Source organism: Chiloscyllium plagiosum, unplaced genomic scaffold (genome assembly GCF_037043375.1).
Source record: "Chiloscyllium plagiosum isolate Xiang-an unplaced genomic scaffold, Cpla_swu_hap1 HiC_scaffold_9, whole genome shotgun sequence".
NCBI classification, from domain to species: domain Eukaryota; kingdom Metazoa; phylum Chordata; class Chondrichthyes; order Orectolobiformes; family Hemiscylliidae; genus Chiloscyllium; species Chiloscyllium plagiosum.
In genome coordinates this window covers 39,709,266-39,734,764 of record NW_028270147.1, presented here as the reverse complement: position 1 = coordinate 39,734,764, position 25,499 = coordinate 39,709,266, and the positions used below count along the sequence as shown (strand labels likewise).

The following is a 25,499-nucleotide window of genomic DNA, read 5'->3' as shown; positions in this document are numbered from 1 at the left end:
CTGCTATTAGGATGTTAACAGTAATAACCATGAGATTGTTACCAGCCGTTAATATTAATTTGAACAAATAAATTAAGCCCCAAAAGTCACTAATGCCTTGACTATTACACTAAACTCTATATCCAGAGTATTGACAATTCAACAACAAAATCCCAGCATGTTGCCGAACATTAATTTCTAGATTCATCATGTCCCCCATTAATAATCCTCTTCATTTGTTGACATTCATTGTATTAAGCCAATGAGTAGGGAGGCTTCAGTATAACAGGTGAATGTGACACATAACCTAGATTTACATGTGCACCATGATGTCAAAACTAACCTTCGATTTTTAGATTTTATGGGGGGCTAGCTGGGACTACATCAGCTGGTGGATATAATACATGTATTAAGTTATACACTGGCTGCCAACATTCACTGAAACTCCGATTCTCCACACTTGTGCAAGCATGCATGTAATTTGTGACACAGTATTCACATGATTTATTATGCAGCATGTTTACTTGTATAAATTCAATGCTTATGTGCAGCAAATACAATATGACAACTGCAAGTACATTTCATAACTTAATGTTTCTCATTGATGCTAGCAAAACGTATCTGGCGCAGATCAAAAAAGGACATTAGAATCATGAATCCCTACAGTGCACATAGAGGCCATTCGGCTTATTGAGTCTCCTGTCGAACAGCATCCCACCCAGATCCATCACCTCCCACATTAATGATCACAATGGCTCGGCTGATATTGGGAATGGAGTACAAATTGGTGGAATTTAAATGCAATTAACAAAATCTGGAATATCAATCAAGTCTCAGTAATACTGACCATGACAACTTTCACTGCTGTCGTAAAAAACAATCTGGTCTACTAATGTCCTTTAGGGAAGGAAATCTACTATCCTTAATTGATCTGGCCTACATGTAATTCAATATCCACAACAATGTCGTTGACTCCAATCTGCTCTCTGAAACTGCCTAGTTCAAGGGCAATTCAGGATAGGTGACAAATGGTGCCTACAATCATTGAATAAACAAAATAAAATCCAAAACAGGATAGTGTAAGTCTTGCAAGAGATTTGCAAATGGTGTTCCCATGCATCCTTATTTACTGCTGTCCTTGTTCTTTCAAGCAGTAGAGATTACAGTTCTGTTGCACTTGGGCTGTAATCCAATATTTTTTTTAAAAAGACAATCATCTTTTGTTTCTGTTAGAAGATAGAGATATTGACTCTGTTCCTATCTGCCAATTCAAACTCAATCTAAATGTGAAAAATATCAATTCAATCTCATAAACCCCCAACGAGCAAGACTACTTTCTTCCTTTTCACACTCTACCTACCTCTTCATAGTTGAAGCCTTAACTCAGAAATATTTCATTTCAAGACTTAAATCGGGGAGACCAAACGTAAACTCAGGGAACAGTTTGCAGAGTTTCTCAGCTAGGCCCGCAGGGGCTGATCAGACCTCCCAGTCACCACCCATTTTAATTTCCCTTCCCACTCCCTTTCCAACATGACCATCCTTAGCCTCCTCCATTGCCACAATGAACCAAACCACAAATTGGAGGAACAATACCTCATCTTCCGCCTGGGCAGCCAACAGCCCGGAGGACTCAATATGGAGTTCTCCAATTTCAAATAACTTTCCTTCCCACTCCCAATTCCCTCCCTAGCTCCTCCCCCTCCCTTCCACCCCTCCTAGCCACCTACCGAATTCATTCCTCTCATTGACCAACCAAGTCGTACTCTCTACCGGTCTTCACTATCCCCATTTCACCACCCTGCCCCCACCACCTCCTGTATCTGCAGCTTCCCCTACACCCAACCCCAGCCCTGAAGAAGGGTTACACCCAAAGCGTCGACTTCTCCACCTCCTGATGCTGCCTGGCTTGCTGTGTTCTTCCAGCCTCCTGCCTGTCTACTTTAAAATTTTCAAAGGCTCTTTTAATTGGACTCCCAGCCTCATGTTATAAAAGAAGTAAATATCAAAGCTTGTATTCACACTTGCATGGAATAAGATATCCCATTATCAGTCTCAGCATGCTCAGTGTACAACATGAACAAATTTCAAATTTTTTGGTTCAAATTACCCCATTCTATCTCAGCAACCTTTTCTTGTGCTCAAAACTTCTCGCCTCTTCAAAGCCAGGTTACTCTTTGTCCCTTACTTCTGTTCGTCACCAGTACTAGCCCAGTAAGCCCATTCTGCACCCTATTGTCTAGTTGATGTCACCTTCCTACCTCTTACCATTCTTTAAGAAACTTCTTTGATAAGGTGCCACATTGATAATGCTTTTATCTGCCTGATTTAATATTTTCCTTCTATTCCAAATCTAGGTCTATTCCTCCTAAATGTAAAGCATTTAGAGTTTTTTTTTCTTTTCATCTTCAGAAAGCAATACAAAAATACAGGTTATTGTCAGAAACAAGATGCTAAATACTTGGATTAGTAGAGTAAATTTTGGTAGGACCAGCAGGTGTGATGACTTGCTACAGATAACAAAAATATTCATTGGTCATTTTCAATGTGAAATATAAACACAGCATGTACTTCGTAATCCGGTTTTATAAATTCTAATTCCTTACATTGTTTTTAAATCCCAATCTCCACAGGTTACAAAGATGGAGTTGACTTTAGGATCCAGCAAACCTTCTTTTCTCATCCAGTCATCAACCATCTGCAAAAAGCAAATATGATGACGAATAAATAAAACTAAGATACGCTTAATTCCAATGCAAGAGTGTGGTTACTAAACTTTTATCAGCATTCTGTTCCAAAATGTTATCTATGCTTCTATCAATAACTTAAACATATGACAGAAAATCTAAAGCACAAAACGTTTTGCTTCTTTTTATTCTTCCTATTATGTACATTCATCCTCTCCTAAAAAAAAAACAATGTTATCTTTTTGCTTACTTCACAATAAATTCTACTATTCATACCATTCTCTGTAAAAGTTACAATGGTGCGAGCAGGATCATGATTGCTGAAGACTATGAGATTGAGAAAGATAATGAGGGCACACATCACAATGTTCACAGTCAGACGATTTATGATTTTGATTAGGGTTGAGGGAAGGGTGGAAATCTATTTGCAAACTGGAAAAGTCAGGCACAGATTTGTGAGGCAACAAGGTGGACAAGAACTTCAGAGAGGAAAATGATATTAGAGTTGGGGCAGTAGTTCACAACAAACACAGGGATAAATAATATGTTTATCGGTAGGGTGACAATAATGAGTTTGAAAAGAAGTGGTAGAGTAATTGAGGAAATTGAACCATTTTGAAAGTCAACTAACTAGAATGTCAGCATTTTCATAAAATGTGATCAAGGGAACTGAAAATGGCTCTGATGGATAATATCAATTCAGAGAGGACACAAGGGGAGTCAGATAGAAACCAAAGAAAAAGATAGGTTCTAGTCTGGGGCCTGGGGGGAACCTTGATCTGAATGTTGACTTAGAGGGCAAAAGGGAAGTACGATGGAGGCAGCTTAACTGATGACTTCAATTTCACTCATAATAAAATTCATAAACTCCTTGTACATATTGTTGCAAGTAAAGATAGAAAAGGTGAGGGAGAAATGTTTCGAGACACAGTTGGTAAGGGTAAACAAGCAAAGAGTTATTGTTACATTGCAAGGTTGAAGCAGCGTGCATTTGTTTCACAAGAGATCAAACATACTGCTGTTTGATATGATCAAACCAAGTATGGCAATGCATTGTTAAATTAGCTATGTGCCAGATACACTCAAGTCTGTATCTTTTGCAGTTCGGAGGCAAAGATAAATGCTGTAGAATGGGCCTCATCTATCCCAGAGGCAGAGAACAGCTCATAATATTGAGGTGGGGGTAAAATTAATAGAAATTTGTCATGGTATTGATCCTCTAATATGGAATCCAGCATGATATTTGGGAATCAGTTTCCAAGTACTTCCACTAAGAGACGTGAAGTGATGTTACAACTGTACAGGACTTTGGTTAGGCCCCATTTGGAGTACTGTGTGCAGTTCTGGTCGCCTCACTTCAGGAAAGATGTGGAAGCTTTGGAGAGGGTGCAGAGAAGATTTACCAGGATGTTGCCTGGAATGGAGAATAGGTCGTACGAGGATAGGTTGAGAGTGCTAGGCCTTTTCTCGTTGGAACGGCGAAGGATGAGGGGTGACTTGATAGAGGTTTATAAGATGATCAGAGGAATAGATAGAGTAGACAGTGATAAACTTTTTCCCCGGGTACAACAGAGTGTTACAAGGGGACATAAATTTAAGGTAAAGGGTGGAAGGTATAGGGGAGATGTCAGGGGTGGGTTCTTTACCCAGAGAGTGGTGGGGGCATGGAATGTGCTGCCTGTGGGAGTGGTAGAGTCAGAATCTTTGGTGACCTTTAAGCGGCAATTGGATAGGTACATGGATGGGTGCTTAAGCTAGGACAAATGTTCGGCACAACATCGTGGGCCGAAGGGCCTGTTCTGTGCTGTATTGTTCTATGTTCTATTCTATGTTCTAAGGCACAACTTATGAAACAGTCAAAAATAACCTGCTTGATAATTATTGGTTGTCAGCAGGTTTATGTTGTAGTAACACAGTTTATCATCAATTCCATTAAAAAAATGATTTAAGAAACAAGGGACAAACTGAAAACTTGCAACTATAAAGTTAAATCAATGTTTGACTTGACTTACAATTTTACCAAAACCTACTAGTCTAGACATTTTAACCTACCTCAAACATAATTAGCACCAGATTTTCCCTTTTCTGAGCATTTCAAGTCAATGTGCAATTATGTGAAAATGAGCAGCATTAGCAAAGCCACATGAAAATATAATTGGTCCAATACAGTGCCCATACATTAATATTTTTTTTAAAAAGCTCACTCTGAAATTATGGATACATTATTGAGGTCAAAAGAGACAGTTCAAATCCAAGTCTAATGCCTCAATAAGATCTTATTTACCTGAAGGGCTTCTTGTAATGTTGGTTTTCCGTCAACCATTGACTGAACAATCCCTGTGAGCTAAATAAGAAATCAAGTTACAAGTAGGTTAAGACAAAATTACATGTTAGATGATTGTGAGATCTCTAAGCATTAGTAATATTTCAAAGAGTCATAGATTTGACAAAAGAAAATATAAAAACTTTATAAAGGTGACTTCTGTCACAAATAATTTATCATAAAGAATATCAAAATCAAAGATAATATGAAAATGTAGAGCAGAATATCCAATTGTACTTAAAAGTTAAGAGTTTTGTCTTAGCAATCTCCACATCTGTAAATCATCTCAACACTTTATAAATGAGGAATATGCATAAGGCAGTTAAATCTACTTATACAGAGGAATCTGGATTATCCGAATATCAATTATCTGAAACTCGGATTATTCGAAGGGGATCTCAAGATGCCGATTGAAACATAACGTCAAAGAGCTATTTCGACCCAGATTGTGTCTTTTATTTTTGGATAAAATGATTAAAAAAAACGTACTCGGCTCCGTTCGCTCTCTCTCTCTCTCTCCCCCCACAGACCCACACTTTCCCTGGGGGTTCTACATAGGGGTGAACCCTGCACTCCCTTTCCCCAGATAATCTCTCCAACATTGTCCTGTACAGGGCAGAGGTGGAACCTGTCAAAACATTGCAGTCGTGTGTGTGCGCGTTTGTGTGTGTGCGCGTGTGCGTCTTACTGTTGATGTCCAGCCTGACTGCCCTGTTGGGTTGGGGGGGGGGGGGGCGTGGGCGTGTGCAGTGCTGGGAGCGGACAGGGTTGGGGAGAGATGGGTTCAGGAAGTGGGGGTGTCCTCACACGTGATGTGCTGCTGCTGCCTCGTCTCTTGAACGGGCAGCAGACTTCACAGAAAACTCCGAATTCCAGAGGGAAATCAATTAATTGAGTAATCAATTACTTGAACGAAATAGTGCCTGCCCATCTCGTTCAGATCATTGAGGTTCCTCTATGTATCATAATTTGAGGTTGCAACAATGGGAACCCCTTGTGATCTAAACTAATTTTCAATCTTACATATATCTACTAGGTATGAATGGAAAATATTTGAGAGACAAAAGCTAGATATGAAACATTAAACTGTTACAAAGCAAGTGAACATACAAAGTGACAAATTTAATATAAATACTTGACCACAGAGGGCAAGAAAAATTGACCACAGAGGGCAAGAAAAATTTATGACACCACATTGTTCCAAACGCAAATATATTTCACTAGGCTAGGTTTTTTTTCCCAGATTTACCTATTTGACAATGAGTCCCTTTGCTCTTTTCTTTCTTCACCCTCTCAAACAAAATACTTTTTCTATCTTGTTTGAATTATCACCCAGAAGGTTTGTCAATAAAACCAAAATATTCAGGCTTAAAGTAAGTTTGCAGACCCATTGCTAATCTTATTAAGTCAAAAGAAACAAACGAATATCTGAGCTCAGAGTGGTAGGTATGAAATATTCGTTCAAAAATTGTTGGGGCAATAATGTAGCATTCTCATTGCCCACCATTTTAAAAAAAGCAATTTGTAGCAAGGAAGAGGTACCACATTAGTTGTGAATTATCATACATTTATGGACAACTGCGCTGCTCAACAATCACATCACAAAACAAAAATGTGTATCAACTTGCCAACAAGTGTCAAGAAATTGCTGGAGTTGTGAATTAAATGTGAAAGAGTCTCATTTCAGCTGGTATTTCTTATTGGAAGGATTCAAATGATAACTCGATTTAAGATTCTGACATTCTACTCAATCCTGCAAGCCTGGAAAAGAACTATGATCCCTCAGTCCTGCAGGTAAATTTTATCTTCCTTAACTCAATTTTTTTTTTGTCTCCGCCATCATTTTTATTTTGGTATCTAATTTGACATGAATCACCACATTTCCTTTACTTGGTTCCATTCTCTAGCCTTCAATTGCATCAGTTAAGGAAGTACATCAGTGGACCCAACATTCAGGAGTTTCCAAATAACCACAAAAATATACCATCTGAACAGTGAAGAGAAAAACAATTCCTGTCACAAAAATATGACATAATAGCAATGTCTAACAATATGTTTCTCGCTAGTTTTCAACCATTACACCAATTAGATCTATATCTTAATTGTTCTTATCAATTCATGTGTGTCTTTGAATTGCAAAATTAACAATTGGAAGAAACTCAATCCTCAGAAGCTGGGTGAGCTCATCAAGGGAACTGGCCTGTAGTGAGAGAACGAAGGCAAAGTAAGAATATAGGTTTTAAACGTTTTCATAAGCCTTTCATAGTTAGATTTTAATCTATTCTAACCATCAGAATCTTAGATAGAAGCTATAATATGCTATTGTTAGCAGAGTTTTAGTTACTTGAAAAAAATTTTGAAACAGGAAAAACAAAATAAAGCAGAAATCCCAGGTGAACAATTCACTCTTCTTTGGTTAACAAAAAAAGTCAACAATATGTCTCCTTGAATCAGACAGTAAGCTGGTCAAGAGGACAATTTAATCCAATTATCCACTTGCTCGACAGGTAATAACCGCTTAATCAAGAAATATAATTTCAAGAAACATTTTGAGTTTGCTGATCACTATTGTGATCTGTAGGAACATTATGCACTAGTTATTCAAACTTAACTGATATTGTTACACTGCTGCAAGAATAGTCACCGTCTAGTTTTCAACATTCATTTTATTTTGCCTTAAGGTTCATTAAAATAATTTAGAAACATTGAGAGGCGATTGGAATACAATCCTTCCAACTGTACAAGCAAGTGTACAGTTAAAGTTCAGGCAAGTGTTATGGATACCAGTTTCCTCTCTCTGCTCCTGGTTAACAATCTTAAAATACGTCTTGGTGGGTGCAGTATCAACCTTATATTTGGTGGGCATAGACCTGTAGCAGAAAACCAGTCCTAAAAGATTACTAATTTGGGATATTTCTTAAGGTACTCATGAAGCTGGCTACGCTACAACATGGAAATTCAGCATGGCGGCAATGTTTTGGATTTTAAGGAAAAGGTATATACATTGCTTAACTAACACACCCAAAAACCAAAAAAAAACACTGACTTAGATCATCATAGTTCTTGCTTGTGCCACCTTGCTGTATATAATTGGATGATAAAATATTTCTAATAAGCTTTTCAGAGATGTTATTACACACCTCTGGAGTAGGAGGTACTCCTTCTGGCTCAGAGATAGGCACACCACTTGACAAAAGAGCCCTCATATAACTGGATGATATATTTGCCTTAACGTCATCTGCACTTCAAAAACTGAGAAAAAACAATTTATAATCCCACAATATGCATAAATATTGCAACTTGATGACCACAAAAACAACAAAATTCATGCCAGGGTACAATAAATAGCACAAATAGAAGCTTCATCTACATGTATCCAATTTATCATCTTAGTTCATTTGACACTTGTGATCAAGTTTAGTCTCCTAAGCCAATTCAAGAATGATAAGTTAATATGTATTGCTTTACAGAGTGCTGACATGCCAGGAGCTGACTGTGGTTTTCACTGTATGCTCACATAGTTAACAGCACTGTGACATCTCAACACAGGTGAAATAACATACTATTTGTGAAGTATGTACTGAATGGTTACACCAGTTAAGACAGCATTCAAGTTCTTTCTTTCCACTGGGGCCACGTAACAAAATTGCTCAAAAAAAAAACTACTATGGTTAATACAACATACATTTCTAAGGTAATTTTAATTAGACAAGAAAAATAAACAAGTTTATTTTATCAGAAATTAACATTTGTTTTAGGAAAAATATGCATTCTCTCTCTTTACATTTAATATTAATCAGCTCTATGAATCACAATAGAACAGAAATGTTTCATTTCAGGGTAATTCAAAATTGTAAATTTGACCATATTTAGGGAGCTTTTTTTAAAATTATGCTTAGACAGACTTGAGGCAGTAGGCATTAAAAATATCATCAGGCAAGAGAGAATAATTGAAAAGAATATAACTAGAAAAATGAGACACAGAGATTACTTTGTCTCAACCTAACAATGATACTGTAATTTGATTGATGGATGCGAAGATATATCCACTGTTGCGAACGCTCTTCAGAATGGGGTGGAAGGTCAGTCAGGCAGTAAAGTGGACTTCTATCAAAGCGTGGAGGTTCCTCAATGTGAAGTGTAAATGCAGTTAAATTCTGCCAGAATTTTCCCTCAAGAACAGTGCTGAAATCCATCATTTTGAAGCCAATTAGGAATGTCATGAAGGTATGATAATCATTTTAGAGAGAAAAATAACAGGATTTATAATGCTGAAGAATACAATTAAATCTACTTTCCTGGGAAATATAATTCATTTCCAAATAAACATTTGCAATGGTAGTTTTAGCACTCAATTATTACTACATAGAAAAGATCTTTTAAAGATCAGGATCGATTGCTGTATCGCATGTTGAGATACTTATAGTGGCTTCTTCATCAAAAACACTAATATCCAGGCACCAATCTTAGTTTTGTAACTTAAATATAAATTTGGAGTAGTCACCTTAAAATCTATTGAAACAAGTTTTCCCATTCCCAATACAATATACTTTGTCAAAGGCAGGTTTTATACCACAAAGTTTCTCACTGAATTTCTCTAAATCAATTTGAGACCAGAGAAAGTGTACAATATGCCTCTATTTTATAAAGACAGCGCTCTTTGAAATTTGTCACCTCTTGCAGACAGACCTGCAGCGTCAGCGTGAGCGAAAGGGGGCCACTGCCACTACTTGTGGCTATGAACTTCTTTATGCAGATTAGAGCAGGTGACATTTTTATCATCTCCACGTTTGTCACCCCAGTGCTGGATAAGGGAAGTGATTGATGCAATTTATGCAATGAGAAGGAATACATCGTGTTGGCTCAGACTGGAGAACAGAGAACATGCACGTGACTTTGTGTTGCTAACAGCCTCCTTCACGCTGTAGGGCATTATTGACTCCAAACACATCGGTTGCCACCTGCAATTAAATCTATTCCTGGAGGTTTCATCACATGAATTGTATGACTTTCCCTCAGAACACAATTCAATCAGAACTCAGTTCTGAAGAAGTCATACCGGACTGGAAATGTTAACTCTGTTTCTCTCTCCATAGAGATATTGCCAGGGCTGAGTTTCTCCCGTATTCTCTGGGATTGCTTCTGTTTTTGTGCACAGATTCCAGTGTAAATAAATCGGACAATATTAGTCAAAGCCACAAATGCACAACCTTTTATGTTGTTTCAAGATTTAATTGGCAAGAATGAAGCCCCTGCTCATCTAGATTGCACCCATTGGAGGAAACTTTACCTTAAAATTAAGATATAATCTTCTAACTAGCTTTACTAAAATATGTACTGAGTTTAGGGTTCGGAAGAAATCATGTTGGACTTGAAATATTAACTCTGTTTCTCGCTCTGCAGATGCTGCTAGACCTGCTGAGTTTCTCCAGTATTTTCTGTTTTTACTTCTAACTACCTATATGTGCATGGTATTCAATGAGAAACAGTCTGCATTCATATTTTTAAATATGATGTTGGATGAAAAAATTTGATAAATCTTGTAGATTGCAGGATTGTGCATTTCTAGTGAACCTCTTTGGAGGTCCCTGTATCAATTCTCCTACATAATTATTTATCAACTAAATGACAGCCTCCAGAGGGAAGAAGTTCAATTGATTCACACAAATTAACTGCTCAAACAGTTAAAGCAAAAGCCTGCAAGGTGAACTAAACTTATTTTATTCCAAAACCAAGGGACACTGCAGCAATTAACACATCATGACCAAAGATCACTAAACCAACATCTAAGATTGTTTAGATTATCTCAGCAAACAGCCCGAAGATACATGGTATACTCAAGCAGTTTCTCAGCAGCAAGCTTGCACTTTGAACATTTCACTTAAAGTAATGTGCAAAATATTGAACTCCTCCGCCTCAAATTAAACATTGTATTCAATAATGGTCACATATGAAATGTTTGACAAATAAAGTCATATATTAAATATAAAGAATTTTATAAAACATATTTTCAGATGATATTTTTGTACCATAGACTGTGTGCAAGGTGAAAAAAAATGGGTCCTGATTATTTTGTGAAACCCTTACCTCTGTACAAAAAGGTGTCAATTCTGAATGTACAACTGGTTGAACATACGTATGAAACACAGCTTCAATTTCCAGTGTCCTTCCATGTAGTTTAAGGATTGGGAATTCTATTATTTCCTGGGGGAGGGTTAGGGATAGAAAAAATGACAAAGTAAACAAAAAAAGTTAATTTCTTCTACACACGTATGCTTAAGGTCACAATTTCTTTTCAGTTCATTTTCCTAGATATTACCTGCACTGATAAATTTTTGATAATTACATCCTTTGAAAAGAAAGAAATCCTGCATCTAAAATATTTTTGCTGAGTTAGCTTTAGCTTTTTTTTCCCCATTTTTAAGACTGCCCACCAATTAGAAACTTTATGTCAAACATGGATTCAGAACATTTTTGTGTCATGTATGCAAGTTGCTTGTTCTCAAAATATGTATTCTCAGGAGGTGGGAGATTCTGACAAAACTATATTTAATGCCCAAATCTAGATGCTGTGAGAAAGCAATGATCAATGTAAAGAAACCTAAAGCAAAATGTTGGAAGCATTCTGCAGGTCTGACAGCATTTCTAGAGAGAGAAATGTGAGTAAATGTGTTGAGTGTTTGCACTTTGCATATGTGATATTTCAAAATAATATGAATATGCTTGACATGAGAACATTGTGAATATAATGTTTTTAAAAAGTCATGGAGAAACTAACACACACACACACAATGATAAATTTCCAGGATCTGCTCAGTTCGCCATAGGCTACTAAAATATATCAGTGAGGAAACTACAGGAACAACAATCATAATTTTCCTCAGCTTTCCAGATTCTGGAACTGTCATGTTGGATTTGAACATGACAAATGTCACTTTTTTTATTTAAAAATCAAGGGATGGAGAAATCAGGAAATGACAGACCGGTCAGGTAAATATCAGGTGTGTACAATCTACCTGCAGAGATAGTGACTGAATGCTTGAACATTGTCAGCTGATCCACAGAAACAATGTGGATTTATGAAAGTTACATGATATCTGAAAAATCAGCTAATATTTTTGAGGAAGTTGCCAATATGATAGGCAGGAAAATATCCATGGATACTGACGATATAAAAAACCTTTTGATCAGATTCAACACAAAGATTATTAAAAATTGTTATCGTGTACCATGGATTGATCATTGCATAGGAGATAGAAGACACAAAATAGGCTGGCCAGTGCAAAGTGTGTGCATGAAGTGATCCTTGCATTAGAGAACACGTAGACCCTGGAGCTCAGGATTCATATAGATAATGCCATTAAGCTGCAGACAAATTTCTGGTTGCTGCATTGCCTTCAGGTAGTGGCTGCTGGCATAATCAAATGAGCAAACAAGAGAACACATCCAATGTTAATTGCTCTGGACCTCTAGACAGTGATCAACAGCAAAATTAATTCTACAGAAATCCTAAAAACAAAAATGTTACTAGTCGGATTAGATATATTTTAAAGCCACCTGTTCAAAAAGGTTATTATGCACTGCTGGCACAGGTGGGATTTGAACTTGGGTCTCCTAGTTCATAGGCAGGGACACTACCACTGCACCACATCCTTTTATAGTGAGTTGAAATGAAAACCTTAATAATATACAGTTCTTTATCAATATCTGGAAACAACTGCATATAGAGATCAACACAAAGGAATTTTTTTTAAAAGAGAGGTAGACTGCTAAAATGAATTTTAAAAATCATTCACAAAAATGCTATTTTGATCCCTAAAAATAATGAAAACATAGTAAAGTTGCAAAAGTACTGAACAAATTCTCGTACTTAGACGAATTTCTCAAGAACACAATTTTGGTACAGATATTTTACCTCAAAGCAGAAGTCTGAAGCTATGCAGATATTGATGGAAAAAAAAGACGAGATGATGAAATAATTTAAAAATAACAAAACCATTGTTAACACCAAGATACAACCATTATTAGTTAAAATGAAGCAAATTTCAATTTCCATTTAAATCACGTTTATAATTTGATTGGTTTGGCGCCAATGTTAACATAATACTTCTCCTACACACGGGAAGATTATTGATTGAGGTTCCACCAATTCAAATTTATCAAGAAATAACTGCAATTTACTTCAATACTGTTTGCAGAATAGTATCTGCTCAGGTTCATATGATGCAATGGAAATGCAAACAGTCCTTTCAGCTCTGGAACGGTGTTCAAAATCAAGTTTTACTAATGAGGCCAAGTATATGTTATGAATTTAAGAGCAATACCCAAAAGAGGCATGTTCATAATAAAAGCCCCAATAACTTACAGTCCCACTAGCATCATAATGGTATAGTATGGGTGACCTTCTGTGGTTAGAGTTAAGACACATTATTGAGACAGGTTAGGTGGAGCTACAGTCTGTATCTAATGACCCATTATACTGAGAATGAAATCAATGGTCAGGAACCTTTTATATTGGATTCTGAATCATTTTCATCCAGCTTGAATAACTAGTGGCTATTTAACTGATCGTACATTGGACACCTCCCACTCCCAACACCCACCATACACTGTTGAGTCAATGATAATGCAACAACACATGTAATGACATCTTAATATTTACGATCTGCCATTTAAAATGACTCGCAAAACAGATTATGAAACTGCCTACCAGTTTTACTGAAGTTATTTCCTCCAGGATCCAAGATAATTTCACTCATCAAGATATGGGGGACATGGAAGAAGAAGTGTCAAGTCATAACACTCCAGTTATCACACTGAGAGGAAGTGGCTTTCTGTTCCATGAATTTTGTACATTCATAAATCTAATTAAAACTCGCCCATAATCACTTCATTTTAAATACAACATAGGAAGTTTAGAATTCTTGATTTTGAATTGCAAATATAACCAAGTATATACAAATTCTGACTTGAGTTATGTAATCATCATCTCTTTCCCATTGTTATTGTAATAACACAATAATTTATTTATAAGCAATTAACAGATTTACACCGGTTCTTAAAAAGTATATACTGAGTTATCAGCTTTCCAGTAGTTTTTCTTCATACACAATAAAACAATAAGGGGATGACAAGGCTGCAGCATATGTGGAAATGTTGAGTTATGTTTTAAGTCATTGCAATTAAATCGAAGTAGCGTATTAATAACTTTTCAACCCTTAAATTACATTGTTTTGAAAAACACACCAGCAGGCATTGTTCTGTGCAGAATATAGCAATTTCAACCTTTTCATCTGTCAATTATTTAAGTATCTTATGAAAATTTGGCTTTCTTTCGTGTATCAATTGTGATTAGGCTAGATACATCAGTCTCAGTAATCACACTGCCAGATACAATATACCTTACAACTCACGTAAAACAATTAAAGACTGCTTGCAATTGTCTGGTTAGTAATATTAAGGTAGAAAAGGGACCCTGAAAAATACTCTCAGTTGATCTGGCTGACATTGTGAATCTGATGGCAGTAACATATAAGCTTTATAGGGAAATATATTTTAAAGAAGCAATACAATATAGTTCTCACCACCATCTGGATAACAAATTGCAAAACGAGTAAAATGGGCATACAGGAACTTGTTTTTCAATATATACTTCTGTTTTGATTTACACAATAGCCGTTTCTAAATAATTTATGGCATGATAAATTTATTGCACAGTTCAAGCTAACTGCAAATAAGAATTGCCAAATAATTAGATTTTAGTGCAATGCTTATAAATTATCCACTGATTTGTCCAGACTTGTTTGTCAACCCTGTTGTGCTTTAGGTCATCTTTGACATTTTGGTGTTTGTGTTTTAATTGCTGATTTACACTTTGACAGATGAGTCTTGATGCCTTATGTCCAGGTCTGTGATGTCTAAAGGGATTCAAGGCAATTAGAGGAGAAGTGCTCACCTTGGAAATGATGTGATACTTTATTCTTTTCCTTTAGAATTCAGTTAAGAGGGGTACAGTAAAGAATGAATTGTCTTACAATAACATAACAGATGCAAGATTAAATTCAAATGAGGATTTCACAACATACAGCGATAAGTAAAACTTTGGGTTGGTAAACACTATCTGCATAGCATCAGACTGCTGACATTAATTACGTTATGAATAAAATTTGTTTTATTAAAAAATGATTTTACAGTCAACAACTTAAGCTAAAAGTGGCAGTTAGAAATGGCATTAAGTAACTTTTCTCTTACATAAAATGTTTACGCCCGAGCCTTTCTATAATAGGATGGCACATAATTGTGTATGGTCATTGTTCCATTCCATATTGGAGGTGACAAAAATCAAATATTCTGCATCAGAATTAAATAAATATTATTTCTATCTATGCATTCCATGTACATTAAAACCTGACGAAATTGGCTCATATGGGGAGTTGGCATGACGTGCTGCAACCTCCAGTCTACAAAGTGTTGGAAGACAAATTTCATTCCCCTCTCGCCATACTGTATGAAGTTCTCATTTTAGCAGCAATGTTGTGGGAATATGCAAATTGGAGGCTAAGTACTTGCTTGCGCCAAAAAAAATATTAAAACCAGAGTTGTCTTTGTGGCTGTTGTTTTACAATTCATTCTGGTCTGTTCAGAGGTATGTGACATTAACTCTCCCATTCACATTTCATGCAGAAGAATCTTGAGAAACCAAAAGGGAACTGATTAACCAAGTTATTTTTCAGCAACTTTAGCAAAACACCTGAATCCCTTTGAATTCATCTGTTTTAAAAGAAATGCTGAAGTTATACTTAATAGACTGTGGAACGCACCATTAAAATCAACTTTTCTGGGCATACTGGACTCAAAATGGCCTTTCAGAGATGGCAGATCTTTGCAAATGTAACGTTGCTGATGGTAAATGTTGTAAACTACAAGGTGCTGGCATGCTGATTGTCACTTGCAATATGTAAATAGGAACACAAACTGCACATGATGTGCCTTTTTAAAGACTTTTTTAATGCAACAAATGTAAACTAAATGCATGCCAGATTAATTAACCATGTTCATGAATCCAGTTTACTAAGGATTTCTAGATTCCCCTTGGGTATACTTCTTTTCAATTTCAACTTTAATAACTTCAATTCCCAATCACAAAAGCAGACCCTTTGGTCCTCTACATTAGGAAGACAGGACGTCTACTTGCAGAGCGCTTCAAAAAACATCTCCAGGACACCCGCACTGACCAAACCATGGCTGAACACTAACTCCCCCTCCCCACTCCACCTTGAACATGCAGGTCCTGGGCCTCCTTCACTGCCACTCCCTTACCACCTGACAGCTGGAGGAAGAATGCCTCATCTTCCACCTCAGGACTCTCCAACCCCATGGCATCAATGCGGATTTCACCAGTTTTCCCATTTCCCCTCTCCCCGCCTTATCCCAGTTCCAACCTTCCAGATAAGCAACGCCCTCATGACCTGTCCATGTTCCTTCCCATCTATCCATTCTACCCTCCGCTCCAATCTATCACCATTACCCCCACCTCCATCCAGCTGTTGCACTCTTGGCTACCTTCCCCCCCAGTCCCAGACACCCCACCCCTCCCATTTATTTCTCTACCCCAGAGGCTCCCAACCTCATTCCTGATGAGGGTGGTTTGCCCGAAATGTCAATTTTCCTGCTCCTTGGATGCTGCCTGACCTGCTGTACGTTTCCAGCAGCACACTCTCGACTCTAATCTCCAGCATGGGCAGTCCTCACTTGTGCCTTTATTCCAACCAGTTCATGCTGAACATAATTCCAAATTAAAGTAGTCCCACCTGCCTGCTTCTGGCCTATGTCCTTCCAAACCTTTCCTTTTCATATAAATATCCAAGTGTATTTTAAATGTTGAAACTGTGCCCACACTCACCACTTTCGCACGAAGTTCATTCCACACACAAACAATATCTGCCCCTCATGTCTTTTTTAAATCTCTCTCCTCTCACCTTAAAAATATGTCCCCTAGTCTTGAAATCCCCCATCCTAGGGAAAAGACACCGACCATTAACCTTATCTATATCTCTCATGATTTTATTAACTCTGTAGGGCCACCTCTCAACCTCTCACATACCAATAAAAAAAGTTCCAACTTTTCGTTATAACTCAAACCTTCCAGTACCAGCATCATCCTGGGAAATCTCTTCTCTCGCTTGAAGTATCTTTCCTACACCAGAGTACCAGAACTGGACACAGTATTGCAGAAGAGGCCTCACCGATGTCCCATACAACCTCACCACGACTTCCCATCTCCAATACTCAAAAGGATTGAGCAATGAAGGCAAACATGTTAAGCATCTTTTTTAACTACCCTATCTATATGTAATGCAACTTCAAAGAATTATGTACCTGAACCCCTAGGCCCTTCTGTTCTGCAATACTAGTTAATCAGTTCTGAGATAGCAAATATCACAGAGCAGTAGTATGGGTACAAGTATTAACTTTGGCATGTATGGACTAGGAATATTGAATTGATTATGTTTTCACTTGTAAACATAAAAGGTGATAGGATTGCTTTTTGAAGATATGAAAATGGACCAGTTAACATGGACTACAAGTTGTTTCACTTTGTCCAGAAAGGTAGAACCAACAGGTATGGCCTACAATGGAAAATGAATATTTTCAAAATTCTCTGTGAAAATAATATTTCAGCAAGGGAGTGGTCAATCTCAAGCAGTAAATGGATTAACGGCAGCTCTCAGCTATGTTTGATGTTATGGTTTGTCATGGTTCAGGTCGCACAAGACACCCTTTGCTAGTGCTAGACTTAACTTAATTCAAGTACACAGTAGCCAGATAATATTTTATCAGGCAAACCAAAACTGATCTAATTTTGAAAAACTATACAATATAAAGGCAAGTGCAGTTTTGATCAACGGCCAATAGATGTCACTATTGCAATTAAATATTAAAATGATATATTTACAGAATTAAGTTAAAAATCACACAGGTTTGTTTGGAATCATCAGCTTTTGAATTTCTGCTTCTGAAGCAGCACTTCGAAAGCTAGCGATTCCAAATAAATCTGTTGGACTATAATCTGGCGTTGTGATCTTTAATTTGTCCACCCCAGTCCAACACTAGCACCTCCAAATCATATTTACAGAAGGCGTCTAGAAGCAGATCATTGCTCCATCAAGTACATCTTTATTTGACTTCAAGGATTGTAACGTTGCATTTCTGCAAATTGGGCATATAAATCTAAACCAACTTTTCTGGATTCAGAAACTAAAAAAAGTGCTGGAGAAACTCAGCAGAAATATTCAGAACTGGTGAAAAGTCACTGAATTCCAAATGTAAACTTGGTTTTTCTCTCTACAGCTGCTGCCAGTCCTGCTGAGTTTCTCCAGCACTGTGTTTTGTTTCAGATTTCCAGCATCTGCAGTCCTTTGTTTTATTCTTATATTCATAATCCTGAATCAATATGATGTTTGGGGACAATTAAGTTAATATTTGGCTGATACAGACACTTATAAATACCCACCATATAAATATTTTTGAATTAGTAAAATAATTTCTAGAAGTATGACCAGAAAAAATACCTGAGGCTTTATTAATTGTTTATCACAGGTTGCTTCAAAGTCCAAAACCAAAAAATTATGGTAAGTTTGTGGATGGAATGATTGTCTGGATGGTGGTTGCTGTACTGAAGCCATATTATCAACACACAGAGTAGGTGAATGAACGTCTGAGTACCACTTGCTGTTAGAAACCAATTCTGCACTTGTTCTCTCAGAAGACAGAAGTACTGAAGACCGTCCCAATCCAGAACTTGTGTGCAAAATAAGAAGAAGATTGGCACGTCTAATCCAAGGGATAAACTGCAGCATTGGATTTCTGCAACAAATCAATACAAAAAACCAGAACATTAGGATACCATGAAGTAGCTTGAAGATTTGTATAACAGTGTGAAGGCAACATGTTAAACTACTCCAAACATTCAAAAGAAAAAGTTATATATTCAATTGACAACTGTTCTGGACCTTTAGAAAGCTTATTGATTATGTGTTAGTTTACATCACAAAATTTTTGGATAACAATTTTTTTTTTCAGGGAACGTATTCCATTCTTCCTCTCTTACTCCAAGCTAGAAGATTAACAAAGATACCCATTTGTGATCCTTGACAAATATTCCTCCTGGATTTGCGACCCACACAAAAGTGAAGTTAACAAGTTCAGGAAATATTACTAAACTGGTAGGATTAAAATTAAGTTTTATTGTCATGTGTACTCAAGTATAGATTTACAGGAATAGAGTGAAAAGTTTACAATGTCGCCTGTCATGGCGCCATCTTAAAAACAAAGTACCTAGGAACAAATCTTAAGTACAAAAGAGGAACAAAGAAGAAAAAAATTGCATCACTTTACAGTGATTCATAGTATAAAGTTAGAAATAAGACACAGTTGAAGGGTAAACATTGCAGTCAAAGAAACAGATTACAGATAAGCATTACATTGCAGTAGATCAGAGCAGAGGCTTCCACAGGTGGTCTGACCGGCTCAGCAAGCCACTGGTCGCCCGTGCCGGACCCCAGTCCAACAAACAGTTCCACTCTGCACCATGTCTCCAGCGTTACTGAACAAAATAAACAGCAACACAAAGCTTTTTGAACAACTACATTGGCAGTGATGTACAGTTCAAAATGAAAAATCCAGGAAATTCAAGTTGCAACATTGTGTTATATGAGTAATACATAATCCTTTTTACATTACTTTCTAAACTCTCTTCAGTCCTTAGCAAGATTCTTTCTTATTTTTGTCTGTGCTATGCAGCCTTTTTTTTTTTAAATTTGTTTACAACATTAAGGCAATGCCGATGCTATCAGCATTTATTATCCATTCCTAAGACGTCTGGAGAAGGTGGAGGTGAGAAGCTGTCTTCTTGAACACTTGAATTCCTACCCTATGACCTGATCTTGCAACCATAGTATTCATGATTAAATATATCGCCCAGGATGTTGATAGAGGGGGATTCAGTAATGATAATGCCATTGATTGTCAAGCAGTGATAATAATGCCATTGATGATGATGATTGGTCATGGTCATTGACTGGTACTTAAGTGGTGCAAATATGACTTGCCATTTATCAGCCTAAACCTGGACATTGTCAGGACACAGTCTGCGACAGTAACTGAAGAATTGTGAATTGTCCTGAGCATTGCAACCCATCAGTGGACATCTCCAGTTCTGATCTTATTTTAGAGGGAAGGCCATTGACGCAGTTGAACATAGTTGGGTCTAGTACAAGGAATGAGGGTTTTTGTGGCAGCAATAAATATCCCAACCCCAAGGCCTGGCGGCCCGGTTTCAAGTCTCACCTGCTGCAAAAGTGTGAAATAATATTTCTGAACTGGTTGATTAGGAAGTATTTGGAGGAACTCTTGCAGTGATCATTTTGGACTGAAATGATTGAGCTCCAAGAATCAATACATCTTCGTTTGTGATAGGCGTGACTCCAACTAGCAGAGAGACTTCCTGAAATTCCCCTTGACTCCAATTTTGCGAGGGATCCTTGATGCCACACGTGCTCAAATGTTGTCTTGATATCACTTTCACCTCAAGGGTGCAGTTCTACTCTTTCTTCCATGCTTCAGCCAAGGTTGCAATGAGGTCAGGTGTTGTGTGGCCTTAGCAGAACCTATGCAAGGAATCAAAGAGTGATAGCACTACTGACGACACTTCCAAGCACTTATGATCAAGAATAAACCGATGAGCAATAATTGGCTGGTCTATTTGTCCTGCTTTTTGTGCACAGAATACATCTAGGTAGCTTTCATCATTGTTCGGTATATGCCAGTGTTGTAGTTGTGCTGGATCAGTTCGGCTAAGAGCACAGCTAGTTCTGGAGCAACTGAGTGGCTTGCTAGACAATTTCAGATGAGAGTCGATCACACTTCTGTGATTATTCAATGACCATTCTAGATCACATAAAGGGTAGCAGATTTTCTTCCATAAAGGATATTAGTGACGCAGATGGGGTTTTTCAACAATTGACAATATTATTTGACCACCACTAAACAGTTTTTTTTTAAATTCCAGATTTTATAATCCATGTCCCTAGAATAATAGCCTGGGACTCTGGATTACCAAATTTGTGATATTAAAACAAGCTGCAAACTCCACCTTTCCTGTTATACATGCTCAAAATTACTTGATTTCTTGTGGATTTCTCCCCATTACTTCACCCCCACCTTCCTAATTTACATACTTAAAATACAGTATATGAATTATGTAAATTCCACAGAAGAAAACGAAAGGAAGGCTAATTAAAGTATTTGTTTTCTGAATATCATCTCCCTTAAAGTTTAGTCAGTTGAAAGCGGTCTGCCAAAAGTAATAAATGGTGCCAGGAACAGCAAGGATTTTAAGTAAGAATTAGATAGTACAGTTCCAGGTACAGCTGTTATACAGTTCACAGATTTTTTTTTTAAATCACAGATTTCCTGCCAACAGGTAAGGGTTAATCTTGTGGAAACATCAGCTCAGATGCCTAGTGAACAGCTGTTAAAAGATCTTCTTTTGGTTAGATGTTTTTATTATGTTCTCTAGATTTGCCCTTCATCCCTTAAGAGGCTTCTCTGCCTGGGATACTGGCACAGTATGGTGACAGGAAATGGAAATGTAACTGATGTACCACTGTAAAGGGCAAATCTAGATGCGGCAGAGGTTTTAAATTAATACAATGGGTTTGGGGTGATAAAGATAAATCTATAAGAAATTAAACAAACATAAAATTAACGAAAATGGAAGGTCCAACAATGGACAAACAAAAGTAGGGACAAGAGAGTTACAGAAAAGGCGTTTAAAAAGAAAGTTTCAATTAACTATCACTAAAACGGAGTTGAACTGAACAGGTCATAACAAAGCAGCAAAAGTGGAAATAATAATAATGAGGAATTGAATATAGTGGAGATTAGTGAAACATAACTACAGAAAATTTATGACTGGAAAATGAACACAAGATCAAATAGGACTTAGAAAAACATAGGGGAGGAGAAAAATGGAGACGAAGTAATTACATTTAATAGAGATACATAATGGCAGCAGAAAAAGTGATGGAACCATCAGTAAGATTGGATGAAGATACAAAAATAATAAATTATTAAATCATACTTATTGATGTAGCCAACAGACCACCTAATAATAGGGAGGTGAAGAAAGATGTAAAATATGCAAATTATGGAAGTAAAGCACATCATGGAGATTTTGACCATCCTAGAATTCACTAATCAGTTGATATATGCAGACAGAATGAGCAAATGGTATTCATATCCTGTTATTCTTTATTTGTTCGTTAGATATGAACGCCCCTGGCATGACCATCATTATTTATTGCCCATCCCTAATTGCCTTTGAGCAGATAGTGGTGAGACTGTATACCATGTTAGGTGATTTCAGGAGGGCAAATAAGAGTCAATCACATGGCTCTGTGGTCACATTTAGCTCTGACCAGAAAAGTAGTTCGTTCACTGAAGAACATTAGCGCACTAGAGGAGTCTTTTTTAATGATAATTAGTAGTTTAGTTTTTTTTTAAAATGTGTTAATGGATACAAGTGCCGTCGGTTGAGCTAATTTTTCATTAATTTGTGCAATGTGGGCATCGCTGGCTGGCCATCATTTATTGCTCGTCCCTAGTTGCCCTTGAGCTGACTTCTTGAACCGTTGCAGTCCACCTGCTGTGGGTAGACCCATAATGTCCTTAGGGAGGGAAATCCAGGATTATGATCTAGCGACAGTGAAGGAACAGTAACATATTTCCAAATCAGAATACTGAGTGGCTTGGAGGGGAAGTTGAAGGAGTTCCCATATATCTGCTGCATTTGTCCTTCCAGGCGGAAATAGTCATGGGTTTGGAAGGTAGTGTCGGAGGCTTTTTGGTGACTTTCTGCAGTGCATCTTGTAGATAATACATGCGTTGCTACTGAATGTTGGAGGTGGAAGGAATGAATGCTTGTGCCAATCAAGTGGGCTCGTTGTCCTGGACGATATCAAGCTTCTTGACCGTTGTTATTGGAACTGCATTCATCCAGGCAAGTGGGGAGTATTCCATCACACTCCTGACTTGTACCTTGTAGATGGTGGACAGGCTTTAGAGAATCTGGTGGTGAGTTACTTACCGCAGTATTCCTATCCTCTAACTTGCTTTTGTAGCCACTGTGTGTTATATGTCGAGTTCAGTTGAGCTTCTGGTCAATGATAACTTCCAGGATGTTGATAAAGGGGGATTCCGTGATGATAACACCACTGAATTACATGAGGTGGAGGTGAGATTGTCTCTTATTGATGATGGTCATAGCCTGGCATGTGTGACACACATGTTACTTGCCACTTGTCAGCCCAAGCCTGGATCTTGTTGCATTTGATGGACTGCTTCGGTATCTGAGGAATCATCATAGCACTGAACATTGTGTAATCATAAGGCAAACATCTCACTTCTGACTTTATGATTAAGGGGAGGTCATAGATGAAACAGCTGAAGATGGTTGGGCCTAGGACACTACCCTGAGGAACTCTTGTAGAGATGTCTTGGAGCTGAGATGACTGACCTCCAACAACCACAACCATCTTCCTGTGTGTCAGGTATAATTCCAACCATGGATAGTTTACCCCTGATATCCATTGATTCCAGTTTTGCTTGGGCTCCTTGACGCCACACTCGGTTGAATGCAGCCCTGATATCAAGATGGAACAATAATTGGCCAAGTTTGATTTGTTGTGCTTTTTATGTTGGATCAACCTGGTCAATTTTCCACATGGTCAGATAGATGCCAATGTTGTAACTGTACTGGAACAGCTTGAAGAGGGGAGCGCAAATTCTGGAGCATTGGTCTTTAGGACTATTGCCAGAATGTTGTCAGGGCCCATAGCCTTTGCAGTATTTACTGTCTCCATGAGTTTATTGATATCATGTGGAGTGTTTGAAGACTGGTATCTGTAATGCTGGAGTTGTTTGGAGGAGGCCAAGATGGATCATCTACTCGGCACTTCTGGCTGAAGATTGCTGCAGACCTCCAGCTTTATCTTGTGCACTAATGTACTGGGGTGTTCCATCATTGAGGATGGGAGTATTTGTGGAACCTCCTCCTCTAGTGGATTATTTAATTGTCCACCACCATTTACACCTAGATGTGGCAGGACTGCTAGAGCTTAGATCTGATCGGTTGGTTGTGACCTGGCTTTGCTCTATCACTTCCTGCATATGCTGTTTAGAATACAAGTAGTCCTGTTTGGTAGCTTCACCAGGTTGACACCTCATTTTTAGGTATGCCTGGTGCTACCCTGGCATGCCCCACTGCATTCGCCATTGACACAGTTGATCGCGTGGGTTAATGGTAATGGTTGAGCAGGGGATACGCCAGGCTGTAAGGTTATAGATTGTGCTGGAGTACAGTTCTGCTGTTGATGGCCCACAGTATCTCATGGATGTCTTGAGATCCTAGATCTGTTTGACATCTGTCCCATTTAGCACAGTGATAGTGCCACACAACACAATGGAGGTTATTCTCCATGTGAAGGTGGGACTTCGTCTCCACAAGGACTGCACGTTGGTCGCTCTTACTGATACACTCATGGACGGATACATCTGCAGCTGGCAGATTTGTAAGGATGAGGTCAAGTATGTTTTTCCCTCTTATTGGTTCCCTCACCACCTGCCACTGACCCAGTCTAGCAGCTATGTTCTTTATGACCTGACCAGTTCGAACAGTAGTACTGCTGCTGAGCCACTCTTGGGGGCGGACATTGAAATCCCCACCCAGAGTACGTTTGTGCCCTTGCTTTCCTTAATGCTTCCTCCAAATGCAGTTCAACATGGGAGGTGTACGATTCATCAGTTGACGGAGGACAATACATGGTAATCAGCAGGAAGCTTCCTTGTCCACATGTAACCTGAAGCTACGAGACTGTAGAGTCCAAACATGTTATATTTGGACTTCCAGAAGGTGCTCGACAAAAGGATACCTCACAAAAGGTAAGGCATGAACGACCACAACGCTGGAGGGAGCATAATGGCCTGAATCAAGAATTGGCTCATGGGATGGTAGGGATTCTTTTCAGGTTGGCAACTTATGGCCAGTGGAATTCTACAGGAATAAGAGCTGGGACAGCAGTTCACAACATATATTGATGACTTATCATCACAGAATCCCTACAGTGTGGAAACAAGCCACTCACTCAATCGAGTTGACACTGACCCTCCAAAATGCATCCCATCAGGACCCAAACCGCCACCACCCCCATCACTGGAATTCTGCACCTCCCATGACTGATTCGCCAAGCCTGCACACTCCTAGACACTATGGGTAAATTTGGCATGGCTAATCCACTTAACCTGCATATCTTTGGACTGTGGGAGGAAACCAGAGCACCCGGAGGAAGCCCACGCAGACACAGGGAGAATTGCAAACTCCATACAGACAGTTGCCGAAGAGTGGAAATGAACCCAGGTCTCTGGCACTGCGAGCCAGCAGTGCTGACCCA

General features: G+C 38.2%; 1 protein-coding gene across 2 annotated transcripts in view; it reads right to left on the bottom strand.

Moving 5' to 3' along the window:
- Positions 1-25,499, bottom strand: part of LOC122554293 (ERI1 exoribonuclease 3-like) — a 419,345-nt gene that overhangs the window by 360,795 nt on the left and 33,051 nt on the right. For both annotated transcript variants that reach the window (XM_087990561.1, XM_087990562.1), the window contains exons 2-5: positions 18,561-18,855; positions 11,077-11,193; positions 4,951-5,010; positions 2,586-2,677 (exon numbers count right to left, since the gene is read on the bottom strand). In XM_087990561.1, the coding sequence (XP_087846687.1) occupies positions 2,586-2,677; positions 4,951-5,010; positions 11,077-11,193; positions 18,561-18,848 (557 nt within the window). In that variant the 5' untranslated portion in view covers positions 18,849-18,855. The remainder of the gene's footprint in view (positions 1-2,585; positions 2,678-4,950; positions 5,011-11,076; positions 11,194-18,560; positions 18,856-25,499) is intronic.